A 15,255-nucleotide genomic window follows, 5' to 3' on the forward strand; every position below is an offset into this window, starting at 1 on the left:
TTGTATTATATAAATTGTTGGGACAACATAAAATATTCCTATGCAGTTTTTAGTTTACAGCAAATTTTAAAACGGTAATTTTTCATATTTTTAGACGCTTGTTCTAGGCAAATTTTCGGAAAAAATATTTTTAGACACTTGTTCTAGGCAAATTTTCGCTCACAAACTAGCCCAAAAATATTAAATAACATGCAGTACAGTTGTTTTTTTAAGGACCGATATTTAGTATGAAGTACAAAAAATAAATGCAATTTTTCTCGAAAAAAAAAACGCAAAAATAATATTTGTATTTAGCTTACAGTTTTAAGAATCCAATTGAACATAAATATTTAATAATTTAAACATTTTTTGTATTTTTGCTTCGAATGCGCGTATTTCATTTAACTTCTTGACCGTGTTTCTTTAAAGCAAAAAATTAAATGTAAGTTTCGATATTTTGCAACTAATTCGACAAGGTAGATAAAAGTTATAGTAGTGCAAATCTGAGACCATGTGGTCCCTTATTGTAATTTATATAAACATTTAGTTTTAGCACAGATAAGAGAAATATAAAGAGTTTACGAGTGGCTATAACTAGATTACGAGTTGTGTCGTTTTTTTAAAACTAGAAGTATCAATCAATTCCAATCAGACCAAAACTTTCATCCGATACTCCGATAACGGATTTTGAAAATCGTTTCAATTAATTCATTTGAAACGAGTGGAAATTACTTTTGTATAAGATTCATAATTCTAAACAACCTGTCAATCAAAAACAACGATTTCATCAAGTTTGTCGCAGCACAAAGCAATTAGAAAAGCCGAAACGGAAGTTGCTGAAACGTTTTTCGTGAGAAGGCCCACTTCCCTTCCCTCCCCAGTATCTATAGTTCGAATGTTGTATCTAGAGATGAGACACGTTTGTGAGAATATCTTTTTCTTTAAACAAAATGTTTAAGAATTATACATCACGAAAGGAGCAGCAAATTTCCTATATAAAGCACAGAATCTGTTCAAAAAATCACCAGTCTTCTACAGGACACAAAGTAAACGTAAGTAACTCGTATAAACGTGTTATTGTTTTACTTATACGTGTTCGTGTTGCAGATGAACAAGCCAGCTCTTCTCTTTTTGCTCGTGGTCGGACTCCTTATTCTCACTGACACCGCCGCCGTTGGCCGTCTTGGCAGAAGTCGTCGTCGCAGATGGTATTGGAACCAAATGCCAGCAAGTGGTAAGCAGTTATTTATATGCAGCAATGTTATTTCAGTCACATATGTTACGTTGTTACTCTATCACATTAGCTAAACGACGGACCTACGTTTATATACGCTTGTTCACCGATATTACCGTTTGCAGCTGAAGACACCGATGCGAGGGACAGATGGTCCTATTATGAAGTTATGCAAAGACTCAACGAAGCAGAACAATAATTTGTTCCCCATTTAATATATCAATAATGAACAGTTGATATAAATAAATTCAACGGCATTTACTTTGTTTGATTGTCTGTTTGAAACAGGAAATCAATTGTGCAAGGCTACTGTTGCACAATAGTATCACACATCCTTGATAGTGCGAAATGTGAAGGGAGAACCAGAGGTGTAAACTGAAACACAATAAATTTCCGATAGGAATAAAACATATACGGACTCTGGAATAAAAGGTTCTTATTTGGAGACAAATATAAAATTAAGTCCTCGACTTAAATAAAATAAATTCTATTAATCACTTACTAGAAACAAAATGAATGTAAACAGTTGTGATTTGCGGAAATGAGAAACCAATTAAAACATAGGCTATAGCCTATCGAAGTCAATACTGACTTGCCTTCATTAGAACAAACACAGTGTTATTACAAGCTGTTACTGTTGGATTTTAGGCACGAATAGCAAGATTATACATATCTTCGTTAATGGATAGCAAGTTAAATGTAATTTTGGAAATATGTCGGCGATACTATGGGGTCAAGGTTAAATACCAATTCGTATAGCCCCGCTCAATTTTCATATGCAATACTTATCGATGCAAAAATAAATTGTTCTTAATCATACAAGGTCGAAAATTACTGAAGCAATTTCTTTTATCTACTGTTCGCTTAGGAACAGTTATTCAAGTTTTCTCGCTTCGTATAGGAAGTAATTAAAACGTTTTTCGAAAACCGAAAACAGGATGTTGGATGAAATTTCAGTTTGAAAAGAATTGATTGACGGTTGATGTTATGATCACACTTGCGGTTTGCAAAACAGAAGACTTGCAAGTTGCTGCCAAACACTCCAAACAACCTGTCAATCAAAACAACATCCGCAGTACCGCAGCATGAAGCAATCAAGAAAGACAAGTGGAAGTTGCTGAAACGTTTTTCGTAGGAAGGCCAACTTCCCTTTCCTCCCCGGTATCTATAGTTCGGATGTTGTGTCCAGAGATGAGACACGTTTGTGAGAATAGCTTTTTCTTTAAACAAAATCTTTGAGAAAACATACATCCTGTAGGGAGCAGCAGATTTCTTATATAAAGCACAGAATCTGCTAGTAAATCACTAGTCTTCTACAGGACACAAAGTAAACGTAAGTAACTTGTATTAACGTGTTATTGTTTTACTTGAACTTGTTCTTGTTGCAGATGAACAAGTCAGCTCTTCTCCTTTTGCTCGTCGTCGGACTTCTTGTTCTCACTGACACCACTGTTGGTTATACACGTCGTCGTCGCAGATGGTACTGGAACCAAATGCCAGCAAGTGGTAAGCAGATATTTATATGCAGCAATGTTATTTCAGTTACAAATGTTACGTTGTTACGCTATCACATTAGCTAAACGACGGACCTACGTTTATATACGCTTGTTCACCGATGTTTAACGTTTGCAGCTGAAGACACCAATGAGATGGACGGTCATCATCCCTATTATGAAGTTATGCAGGACGGTCATCATCCCTATTATGAAGTTATGCAAAGACTCAACGAAGCAGAACAATAATTTGTTCCCCATTTAATTTATCAATAATGAACAGTTGATATAAATAAATTCAACGGCATTTACTTTGTTTGATTCTCTGTTTGAAACAGGAAATCAATTGTGCAAGGCTACTGTTGCACAAAATTATGACACAGCCTTGATAGTGCGAAATGTGAAGGGAGAACCAGAGGTGTAAACCGAAACATAAAACAAACTTCCGGTAGAAATAATAGATTCTATTTGTAGATTATAAACTGTAGTAGACTCATTTCCAGAAGATCTTTTGGGTATAATGTTAAAAATGATAGAGTGTGTATATACGCCTCGTGATAAACGCCATGTAAGAGTTATCAGGGACATCTGTATAAAGCGCACAACAAATTTGCTGTGTTATTGACGGCGTTAGGGGGCACACACATCCTTTTAAGTACATAAACTATCCGTGTTTGTCGAAGAGTTCTGGGGTATGTTAGTGGCAATATTGATCCTTTCTGAGCACATATGTGGTCATATAGATCCATTTTCGGCGAATAGAAGTATAGGCAAGTTATTGGCAAAATAGACCTTTTTTATGAGCACGTAAGTGGTCATACATAGATCCTTTGTTGAACTGGTGTTAATCAGGTAAGGTTAAACATCTTTTGTTTCTTGTTTATTATTAAGTTGAAATAAAACCGGTTACACACAGTATAGCGTTCTAACATTAGTAGCTCACAGCCTACCCGAAACTCAACGTATTGAGTAGTTCATGGGCATCCGCCCAGTAGAATTAGGGTGAGAGCGTCTTGTCTAATACTATGGGATCGCTTGCCAAGAATGCGGCAACATACCCTGCAATCAAATTGCCAACACTCTCAACACGAATTGTAACAGGCATGGGCACTGTCTGGTACAAATTATAACACGCCTGGGCACCGCTTGTACGAATTGTAAACAGGTTTTGATAAGTTATTTGACGAATTATCGCTTTACGAAATTTTTAAAACGGTGGGCAAACTCAAGCTGTAAATAAGCCATGTTAAATATGTGACTTGTCAGTTTAATTGAAAGTTGCTTACTTCTAGGCTATTTAATACCATGCCAGAGCGTCGAATAAGTATGTTTTATGCTATATTCACATTGTAACGATGAATAGAGAAGCCTATCTTAGCCTTACAGTGTGGAAATTTACTGAAGCAAAATAAACATTCGTTGATTTTGATTGACAGATTTTCTCTCGCTTTCAAGGAAGTAATTAAAACGTTTTAGAAAACCGAAAACAGGATGTTAGATGAAAGTTTCGGTTTGGTGAGAATTTATTGACAGTTCGTTGATCTTGATTGACAGATCTTCTCTCGCTTTCAAGGAAGTAATTAAAACGTTTTAGAAAACCGAAAACAGGATGTTAGATGAAAGTTTCGGTTTGGTGAGAATTGATTGACAGTTGCTGTTATGATCAAAAGAGCGTACGATCCTGTGGGTTGCAAAACAGGATCAACCTGTCAATCAAAAACAACGATTTCATCAAGTTTGTCGCAGCACGAAGCAATTAAGAAAGCCAAAACGGAAAATTCTGAAACGTTTTTCGTTAGAAGGCCCACTTCCCTTCCCTCCCCAGTATCTATAGTTCGGATGTTGTGTCTAGAGATGGGACACGTTTGTGAGAATAGCTTTTTCTTTAAACAAAATGTTTAAGAAATCATACATCACGTAAGGAGCAGCAGATTTCTTATATAAAGCACAGAAACTGCTCAATAAATCACCATTCTTCTATAGGACACAAAGTAAACGTACGTAACTCGTATAAACGTGTTATTGTTTTACTTATACTTGTTCCTATTGCAGATGAACAAGTCAGCTCTTCTCTTTTTGCTCGTCGTCGGACTCCTCGTTATTACTGACACCACCGTTGCTATTCTTGGCGGTGGTCGTCGTCGCGGGTGGGGATGGAACGAAAAGCCAGCAAGTGGTAAGCAGTTTTTTATATGCAGCAATGTTGTTTTATTCACTTACCGTTGTAACTCTATCACATTAGCTAAACGACGGATCTAAGTTTATATACGCTTGTTCACCGATGTTTAACGTTTGCAGCTGAAGACGCCAATGCGATGGACAGATGGTCCTATTATGAAGTTTTGCAAAGACTCAACGAAGCAGAACAATAATTTGTTCCCCATTCAATATATCAATAATAAACAGTTGATATCAATAAATTCAACGGCATTTACTTTGTTTGATTCTCTGTTTGATACAGGAAATAAATTGTGCAAGGCTACTGTTGCACAATAGTATCACACAGCCTTGATAGTGCGAAATGTGAAGGGAGAAACAGAGGTGTAAACTAAAACATAAGTAACACTTTGGTAGGAATAATAGATTTCTATTTAGAGATTATAACTTGTGTTGGATTATTACTCAGAAGATTATATGGGAATATGTTGAAAAAATAGAGTGTGTACATATGTCTCGTGATAAACGCCATGTAAGAGTTATCAGGGACACCTCTATAAAGCGCACAACAAATTTGCTGTGTTATTGGCGGCGTTAGGGGGCACACACATCCTTTTAAGTACATAAATTATCCTTGTTTGTCGAAGAGTTCTGGGGTATGTTAGTGGCAATATTGATCCTTTTTGAGCACATATGTGGTCATATAGATCCTTTTTCGGCGAATAGAAGTATAGGCAATTTATTGGCAAAATAGATCCTTTTTATGAGCACGTAAGTGGTCATACATAGATCCTTTGTTGAACTGGTGTTAAGCAGGTAAGGTTAAACATCTTTTGTTTCTTGTTTATTATTAAGTTGAAATAAAACCGGTTACACACAGTATAGCGTTCTAACATTAGTAGCTCACAGCCTACCCGAAACTCAATGTATTGAGTAGTTCATGGGCGTCCGCCCAGTAGAATTAGGGTGAGAGCGTCTTGTCCAATACTATGGGATCGCTTGCCAAGAATGCAGCAACATACCCTGCAATCAAATTGCCAACACTCTCAACACGAATTGTAACAGGCATGGACACTGTCTGGTACAAAATATAACACGCCTGGACACCGCTTGTACAAATTGTAAACAGGTTTTGATAAGTTATTTGACGAATTATCGCTTTACGAAATTTTCAAAACGGTGGGCAAACTCAAGCTGTAAATAAGCCATGGTAAATATGTGACTTGTCAGTTTAATTGAAAGTTGCTTACTTCTAGGCTATTTAATACTATGCCAGAGCGTCGAATAAGTATGTTTTATGCTATATTCACATTGTAACGATGAATAGAGAAGCCTATCTTAGCCTTACAGTGTGGAAATTTACTGAAGCAAAATAAACATTCGTTGATTTTGATTGACAAATTTTCTCTCGCTTTTAAGGAAGTAATTAAAACGTTTTAGAAAACCGAAAACAGGATGTTAGATGAAAGTTTCGGTTTGGTGAGAATTTATTGACAGTTCGTTGATCTTGATTGACAGATCTTCTCTCGCTTTCAAGGAAGTAATTAAAACGTTTTAGAAAACCGAAAACAGGATGTTAGATGAAAGTTTCGGTTTGGTGAGAATTGATTGACAGTTGCTGTTATGATCAAAAGAGCGTACGATCCTGTGGGTTGCAAAACAGGATTAACCTGTCAATCAAAAACAACGATTTCATCAAGTTTGTCGCAGCACGAAGCAATTAAGAAAGCCAAAACGGAAGTTTCTGAAACGTTTTTCGTGAGAAGGCCCACTTCCCTTGCCTCCCCAGTATCTATAGTTCGGATGTTGTGTCCAGAGATGAGACACGTTTGTGAGAATATCTTTTTCTTTAAACGAAATGTTTAAGAAATCATACATTACGTAAGGAGCAGCAGATTTCTTATATAAAGCACAGAATCTGCTCAATAAATCACCAGTCTTCTACAGGACACAAAGTAAACGTACGTAACTCGTATAAACGTGTTATTGTTTTACTTATACTTGTTCCTATTGCAGATGAACAAGTCAGCTCTTCTTCTTTTGCTCGTCGTCGGACTCCTCGTTATTACTGACACCGCTGTTGGTTATAAACGTCGCCGCGACTGGGGATGGAACGAAAAGCCAGCAAGTGGTAAGCAGTTATTTATATGCAGCAATGTTGTTTTATTCACTTACCGTTGTAACTTTATCACATTAGCTAAACGACGGACCTACGTTTATATAAGCTTGTTCACCGATGTTTAACGTTTGTAGCTGAAGACACCAATGCGAGGGACATGTGGTCCTATTATGAAGTTATGCAAAGACTCAACGAAGCAGAACAATAATTTGTTCCCCATTTAATATATCAATAATGAACAGTTGATATAAATAAATTCAACGGCATTTACTTTGTTTGATTCTCTGTTTGAAACAGGAAATCAGTTGTGCAAGGCTACTGTTGCACAATAATATCACACAGCCTTGGTAGTGCCTAATGTGAAGGGAGAACCAGAGGTGTAAACTGAAACACAAAATAAATTTCCGATAGGAATAAAAGGTTCTTATTTGGAGACAAATATAAAATTAAATTCGAAAGCCATTACCTATTTTATAGTTTGTTTTATTTGCGCTATTCTTTAAACCAATATGCTTCTGCCAATTTTGTATTCGTAGGACCTGAATAAAATAAATTCTATTAATCACTTAATAGAAACAAAATGAATGTAAACAGTTGTGATTTGAGAAAATGAGAAACCAATTAAAACATAGGCTATAGCCCATCGAAGTCAATACTGACTTGCCTTCATTAGAACAAACACTGTTGTTATTACAAGCTGTTACTGTTGGATTTTATGCACGAATGGCTAGATTATACATATCTTCGTTAATGGATAGCAAGTTAAATGTACTTTTGAGATTATGTCGGCGATACTATGGAGCCAAGGTTAAATGCCAATCCGTATAGCGCCGCTCAATTTTCATATGCAATACTTTATCTCTGCAAAAATAAATTGTTCTTAATCATACAAGGTCGAAAATTACTGAAGCAATTTCTTTTATCTATTGTTAGCTTAGGAACAGGCATTCAAGTTTTCTTGCTTCGTATAGGAGATAATTAAAACGTTTTTCGAAAACCGAAAACAGGATGTTGGATGAAATTTCAGTTTGAAGAGAATTGATTGACGGTTGGTGTTATGATCACACTTGCGGTTTGCAAAACAGAAGACTTGCAAGTTGCTGCCAAACACTCCAAACGACCTGTCAATCAAAACAACATTCGCAGTACCGCAGCATGCAGCAATCAAGAAAGACAAGTGGAAGTTGCTGAAACGTTTTTCGTGGGAAGGCCAACTTCCTTTCCCTTCCCGGTATCTATAGTTCGGATGTTGTATCTAGAGATGAGACACGTTTGTGAGAATATCTTTTTCTTTTAACAAAATCTTTGAGAAAACATACATCCTGTAGGGAGCAGCAGATTTCTTATATAAAGCACAGAATCTGCTCACCAAATCACTAGTCTTCTACAGGACACAAAGTAAACATAAGTAACTTGTATTAACGTGTTATTGTTTTACTTGAACTTGTTCTTGTTGCAGATGAACAAGTCAGCTCTTCTCCTTTTGCTCGTCGTCGGACTTCTTGTTCTCACTGACACCACTGTTGGTTATACACGTCGTCGTCGCAGATGGTACTGGAACCAAATGCCAGCAAGTGGTAAGCAGATATTTATATGCAGCAATGTTATTTCAGTCACATATGTTACGTTGTTACGCTATCACATTAGATAAACGACGGACCTACGTTTATATACGCTTGTTCACCGATGTTTAACGTTTGCAGCTGAAGACACCAATGAGATGGACGGTCATCATCCCTATTATGAAGTTATGCAAAGACTCAACGAAGCAGAACAATAATTTGTTCCCCATTTAATATATCAATAATGAACAGTTGATATAAATAAATTCAACGGCATTTACTTTGTTTGATTGGGTGTTTGAAACAGGAAATCAATTGTGCAAGGCTACTGTTGCACAAAATTATGACACAGCTTTGATAGTGCTACGAAATTTGAAGGGAGAACCAGAGGTGTAAACCGAAACATAAAACAAACTTTCGGTAGAAATAATAGATACTATTTGTAGATTATAAACTGTAGTAGACTAATTTCCAGAAGATTTTATGGGTATAATGTTAAAAATGATAGAGTGTGTATATACGTCTCGTGATAAACGCCATGTAAGAGTTATCAGGGACATCTGTATGAAGCGCACAACAAATTTGCTGTGTTATTGACGGCGTTAGGGGGCACACACATCCTTTTAAGTACATAAAATATCCTTGTTTGTCGAAGAGTTCTGAGGTATGTTAGTGGCAATATTGATCCTTTCTGAGCACATATGCGGTCATATAGATCCATTTTCGGCGAATAGAAGTATAGGCAATTTATTGGCAAAATAGATCCTTTTATGAGCACGTAAGTGGTCATACATAGATCCTTTGTTGAACTGGTGTTAATCAGGTAAGGTTAAACATCTTTTGTTTCTTGTTTATTATTAAGTTGAAATAAAACCGGTTACACAAAGTATAGCGTTCTAACATTAGTAGCTCACAGCCTACCCGAAACTCAATGTATTGAGTAGTTCATGGGCGTCCGCCCAGTAGAATTAGGGTGAGAGCGTCTTGTCCAATACTATGGGATCGCTTGCCAAGAATGCGGCAACATACCCTGCAATCAAATTACCAACACTCTCAACACGAATTGTAACAGGCATGGACACTGTCTGGTACAAATTATAACACGCCTGGGCACCGCTTGTACGAATTGTAAACAGGTTTTGATAAGTTATTTGACGAATTATCGCTTTACGAAATTTTCAAAACGGTGGGCAAACTCAAGCTGTAAATAAGCCATGGTAAATATGTGACTTGTCAGTTTAATTGAAAGTTGCTTACTTCTAGGCTATTTAATACTATGCCAAAGCGTCGAATAAGTATGTTTTATGCTATATTCACATTGTAACGATGAATAGATAAGGCCTATCTTAGCCTTACAGTGTGAAAATTTACTGAAGCAAAATAAACATGCGTTAATTTTGATTGACAAATTTTCTCTCGCTTTCAAGGAAGTAATTAAAACGTTTTAGAAAACCGAAAACAGGATGTTAGATGAAAGTTTCGGTTTGGTGAGAATTTATTGACAGTTCGTTGATCTTGATTGACAGATCTTCTCTCGCTTTCAAGGAAGTAATTAAAACGTTTTAGAAAACCGAAAACAGGATGTTAGATGAAAGTTTCGGTTTGGTGAGAATTGATTGACAGTTGCTGTTATGATCAAAAGAGCGTACGATCCTGTGGGTTGCAAAACATGATCAACCTGTCAATCAAAAACAACGATTTCATCAAGTTTGTCGCAGCACGAAGCAATTAAGAAAGCCAAAACGGAAGTTTCTGAAACGTTTTTCGTGAGAAGGCCCACTTCCCTTCCCTCCCCAGTATCTATAGTTCGGATGTTGTGTCTAGAGATGGGACACGTTTGTGAGAATAGCTTTTTCTTTGAACAAAATGTTTAAGAAATCATGCATCACGTAAGGAGCAGCAGATTTCTTATATAAAGCACAGAATCTGCTCAATAAATCACCAGTCTTCTATAGGACACAAAGTAAACGTACGTAACTCGTATAAACGTGTTATTGTTTTACTTATACTTGTTCCTATTTCAGATGAACAAGTCAGCTCTTCTTCTTTTGCTCGTCGTCGGACTCCTCGTTATTACTGACACCGCTGTTGGTTATACACGTCGTCGCCACTGGGGATGGAACGAAAAGCCAGCAAGTGGTAAGCAGTTATTTATATGCAGCAATGTTGTTTTATTCACTTACCGTTGTAACTCTATCACATTAGCTAAACGACGGATCTAAGTTTATATACGCTTGTTCACCGATATTTAACATTTGCAGCTGAAGACGCCGATGCGAGGGACATGTGGTCCTATTATGAAGTTATGCAAAGACTCAACGAAGCAGAACAATAATTTGTTCCCCATTTAATATATCAATAATAAACGGTTGATATCAATAAATTCAACGGCATTTACTTTGTTTGATTCTCTGTTTGATACAGGAAATAAATTGTGCAAGGCTACTGTTGCACAATAATATCACACAGCCTTGATAGTGCGAAATGTGAAGGGAGAACCAGAGTTGTAAACTGAAACACAAAATAAATTTCCGATAGGAATAAAAGGTTCTTATTTGGAGACAAATATAAAATTAAATTCGGAAGCCATTACCTATTTTATAGTTTGTTTTATTTGCGCTATTCTTTAAACCAATATGCTTCTGCCAATTTTGTATTCGTAGGACCTAAATAAAATAAATTCTATTAATCACTTAATAGAAACAAAATGATTGTAAATAGTTGTGATTTAAGAAAATGAGAACCCAATTAAAACATAGGCTATAGCCTATCGAAGTCAATACTGACTTGCCTTCATTAGAACAAACACTGTTGTTATTACAAGCTGTTACTGTTGGATTTTAGGCACGAATGGCTGGATTATACATATCTTCGTTAATGGATAGCAAGTTAAATGTACTTTTGAGATTATGTCGGCGATACTATGGGGCCAAGGTTAATACCAATCCGTATAGCCCCGCTCAATTTTCATATGCAATACTTTATCGATGCAAAAATAAATTGTTCTTAATCATACAAGGTCGAAAATTACTGAAGCAATTTCTTTTATCTACTGTTCGCTTAGGAACAGTTATTCAATTTTTCTCGCTTCGTATTGGAAGTAATTAAAACGTTTTTCAAAAACCGAAAACAGGATGTTGGATGAAATTTCAGTTTGAAAAGAATTGATTGAAGGTTGATGTTATGATCACACTTGCGGTTTGCAAAACAGAAGACTTGCAAGTTGCTGCCAAACACTCCAAACAACCTGTCAATCAAAACAACATCCGCAGTACCGCAGCATGAAGCAATCAAGAAAGACAAGTGGAAGTTGCTGAAACGTTTTTCGTAGGAAGGCCAACTTCCCTTTCCTCCCCGGTATCTATAGTTCGGATGTTGTGTCCAGAGATGAGACACGTTTGTGAGAATAGCTTTTTCTTTAAACAAAATCTTTGAGAAAACATACATCCTGTGAGGAGCAGCAGATTTCTTATATGAAGCACAGAATCTGTTCACTAAATCACTAGTCTTCTATAGGACACAAAGTAAACGTACGTAACTCGTATAAACGTGTTATTGTTTTACTTATACGTGTTCTTGTTGCAGATGAACAAGTCAGCTCTTCTCCTTTTGCTCGTCGTCGGACTCCTTGTTCTCACTGATACCACCGTTGCTATTGTTGGCGGTGGTCGTCGTCGCGGATGGTATTGGAACCAAAAGCCAGCAAGTGGTAAGCAGATATTTATATGCAGCAATGTTATTTCAGTCACATATGTTACGTTGTTACGCTATGACATTAGATAAACGACGAACCTAAGTTTATATACGCTTGTTCACCGATGTTTAACGTTTCAAACGACGAACCTAAGTTTATATACGCTTGTTCACCGATGTTTAACGTTTCAGCTGAAGACGCCGATGCGAGGGACAGATATTCCTATTATGAGGTTATGCAAAGACTCAACGAAGCAGAACAATAATTTGTTCCCCATTTAATATATCAATAATGAACAGTTGATATAAATAAATTCAACGGCATTTACTTTGTTTGATTCTCTGTTTGAAACAGGAAATCAATTGTGCAAGGCTACTGTTGCACAAAATTATGACACAGCTTTGATAGTGCTACGAAATGTGAAGGGAGAACCAGAGGTGTAAACCGAAACATAAAACAAACTTTCGGTAGAAATAATAGATACTATTTGTAGATTATAAACTGTAGTAGACTAATTTCCAGAAGATTTTATGGGTATAATGTTAAAAATAATAGAGTGTGTATATACGCCTCGTGATAAACGCCATGTAAGAGTTATCAGGGACATCTGTATGAAGCGCACAACAAATTTGCTGTGTTATTGGCGGCGTTAGGGGGCACACACATCCTTTTAAGTACATAAACTATCCTTGTTTGTCGAAGAGTTCTGAGGTATGTTAGTGGCAATATTGATCCTTTCTTAGCACATACGTGGTCATGTAGATCCATTTTCGGCGAATAGTTGTAGGCAGTTATTGGCAATATAGATTCTTTTTGGTGTTAGGCATGTAAGGTAAAACATATTTTGTTCCTGCATACACATATACACCACGACGCGGATAAATTCATTATAAAGATTGAGGGACCGGGATTTGAAAACTTCGTGTGTTATAAAAAAAATCTATTATTAGAGCAAATAAAGTTTGAAAGATTAAGTTTGAGTTTTGCAGCAACTGTAACCTGCAGATTTCTGTTTTGCAAATCGCAAGTGTGATTATAACAACATCTGTCAATCATTTCTCAATAAACTGAAATTTCATCCAACATCCTGTTTTCGGTTTTTGAAAAACGTTTTAATTACTTCCTTCGAAGCGAGAAAGATTTAATCCTTGTTCCCAAGCTAACAGTGGATAAAAGATCTGTCAATCAAAAACAACGGGTTTTTAATAAATTTGTTGCAGCACGAAGCAATAAAGGAAGCTCGTCACAACATCCGAACTATAGATAATGAGAAGGGAAATGAAACCTCTCACGAAAATCGTTTCACCAACTTCCATTTTGGCTCCCTTTATTGCTTCGTGCTGCGACAAACTTGATAAAATCTGTTGTTTTTGATTGACAGGTTGTTTAGAATCACGAATCTCATCCAAAAGAAACTATACCACTGAAAAATTCAATTTAATTTTCAACTCAGAGAAAATATAAAACTAAATTCGAAAGCCATTACATATTTTTATTTGTTTTATTTGGTCTTTTCTTAAAACCAATAGGCATCTGCTAGTATTGTATTCGTATGACTTGAAGAAATTGAACTTCACTATTTGCATATTAGAAACAAAACGATTGTAAACAGTTGTGATTTACGGAAATGATAAACCATTTAAAACGTAGGCTATATCGGTGTCAATACTGACTTGCCTTCATTAGAACAAACACAATGTTACTACAAGCTGTTACTGTTGGATTTTAGGCACGAATGGCTAGATTATACATATCTTCGTTAATGGATATTAAGTTAAATGTACTTTTGGGATTATGTCGGCGATACTGTGGAGCCAAGGTTAAATGCCAATCCGTATAGCGCCGCTCAATTTTCATATGCGATACTAGCCTATATCTGTGCATAAATAAATTTGTCTTAGCCTTATACAGGGTCGAAAACTACTAAAGCAAATATCTGTTATCTACTGTTAGCTTAGGAACAGAGATTCAAGTCTTCTATTGCTTCGAAGGAAGTAATTGAAACGTTTTTCGAAAACCGAAAACAGGATGTTGGATGAAATTTTTGTTTGAAGAGAATTGATTGACAGTTGCTGTTATGATCACACTTGCGGTTTGCAAAACAGAAGACTTGCATGTTGCTGCAAAACACTCCAATCAACCTGTCAATCAAAAACAACATCGGCGTTACCGCAGCACGAAGCAAGAAAGCCAAAATGGAAGTTGTTGAAACGTTTTTCGTGAGAAGGCCCACTTCCCTTCCCTTCTATAGTTCGGGTGTTGTATCCAGAGATGAGACACGTTTGTGAGAATAGCTTTTTCTTTAAACAAAATCTTTGAGAAATCATACATCCTGTAAGGAGCAGCAGATTTCCTATATAAAGCACAGATTCTGCTCAATAAATCACCAGTCTTCTACAGGACACAAAGTAAACGTAAGTAACTCGTATAAACTTCTTATTGTTTTACTTATACGTGTTCGCGTTGCAGATGAACAAGTCAGTTATTCTTCTTTTGCTCGTCGTCGGAATCCTCGTTCTTACTGACACCACCGCTGCCCTTTATCGTCGTCGTCGTCGTCGTACCGTCGTCTTACGTCGTCGTCGTTTCGGATGGTGGAACGAAGAGCTAGCAAGCGGTAAGCAGTTACTGATAGCCTATGCAGCAATGGTATTTCATTCACATATGTTACGGTGTTATTCTATCACATTAGCTAAACAACAGATCTAAGTTTATATACGCTTGTTCACCGACGTTTAACATTTGCAGATGAGGACATCAATGAAGTTATGCAAAGACTCAACGAATTAAAACAATAATTTGTTCCCCATTCAATGTATCAATGATGAACAGTTAATATAAATGAATTTAAAAGCATTTGTGTGTTTAAAGCAGAAAGTCAATAAGTTTTGCATAGATACTCTAATACATAGGCTGTTACACTATCTATCGTGTCAGTCTACCACAAAATAACATGCCACCAGAGTCGGTATATAAACAAAAAGAGTCGGTATATAAACAAAGAGTAACACATATTT

At 36.4% G+C, this 15,255-nt stretch overlaps 1 protein-coding gene and 4 long non-coding RNA genes across 10 annotated transcripts; all 5 read left to right on the top strand.

The window, feature by feature from the left end:
* The first annotated feature begins 812 nt into the window (after positions 1 to 812).
* LOC149734695 (uncharacterized) lies at positions 813 to 3,017 on the top strand. Of its 4 annotated transcripts, XM_089880133.1 has the most exons (4): positions 877 to 1,031; positions 2,602 to 2,719; positions 2,846 to 2,864; positions 2,898 to 3,017. In XM_089880133.1, exons 1-4 carry the CDS (start codon positions 930 to 932, stop codon positions 2,953 to 2,955), a joined length of 297 nt encoding a protein of 98 aa, XP_089736259.1. In that variant the 5' UTR covers positions 877 to 929; the 3' UTR covers positions 2,956 to 3,017. The 4 variants fall into 4 exon arrangements, with proteins under 4 accessions (XP_089736258.1, XP_089736259.1, XP_089736256.1 ...); XM_089880132.1 differs by lacking the exons at positions 2,602 to 2,719; positions 2,846 to 2,864; positions 2,898 to 3,017 and adding exons at positions 1,087 to 1,213; positions 1,339 to 1,474 and having other exon boundaries at positions 813 to 1,031; XM_089880130.1 differs by having other exon boundaries at positions 2,846 to 3,017.
* Positions 3,018 to 6,696: 3,679 nt separating this feature from the next.
* LOC149734696 (uncharacterized) lies at positions 6,697 to 8,824 on the top strand. 3 transcript variants are annotated; one of them, XR_016385200.1, is made up of 3 exons: positions 6,697 to 6,824; positions 8,442 to 8,559; positions 8,686 to 8,824. It is a non-coding gene; the product is annotated as an uncharacterized LOC149734696 (long non-coding RNA). The 3 variants fall into 3 exon arrangements; XR_016385199.1 differs by lacking the exon at positions 6,697 to 6,824 and adding an exon at positions 8,232 to 8,386; XR_016385201.1 differs by lacking the exon at positions 6,697 to 6,824 and adding an exon at positions 8,346 to 8,380.
* A 1,370-nt stretch (positions 8,825 to 10,194) lies between these two features.
* LOC149734697 (uncharacterized) lies at positions 10,195 to 10,941 on the top strand. Its single transcript, XR_016385202.1, has 3 exons — positions 10,195 to 10,513; positions 10,569 to 10,683; positions 10,806 to 10,941. It is a non-coding gene; the product is annotated as an uncharacterized LOC149734697 (long non-coding RNA).
* Positions 10,942 to 11,924: 983 nt separating this feature from the next.
* On the top strand, positions 11,925 to 12,565 carry LOC149734698 (uncharacterized). The gene is made up of 3 exons (XR_016385198.1): positions 11,925 to 12,074; positions 12,130 to 12,253; positions 12,430 to 12,565. It is a non-coding gene; the product is annotated as an uncharacterized LOC149734698 (long non-coding RNA).
* Positions 12,566 to 14,493: 1,928 nt separating this feature from the next.
* LOC149734699 (uncharacterized) lies at positions 14,494 to 15,094 on the top strand. Its single transcript, XR_016385197.1, has 3 exons — positions 14,494 to 14,652; positions 14,708 to 14,855; positions 14,987 to 15,094. It is a non-coding gene; the product is annotated as an uncharacterized LOC149734699 (long non-coding RNA).
* Positions 15,095 to 15,255: the final 161 nt, after the last annotated feature.

This window comes from Ciona robusta, chromosome 6 (genome assembly GCF_009617815.1).
Source record: "Ciona robusta chromosome 6, ASM961781v2".
Taxonomy (NCBI): Eukaryota; Metazoa; Chordata; class Ascidiacea; order Phlebobranchia; family Cionidae; genus Ciona; species Ciona robusta.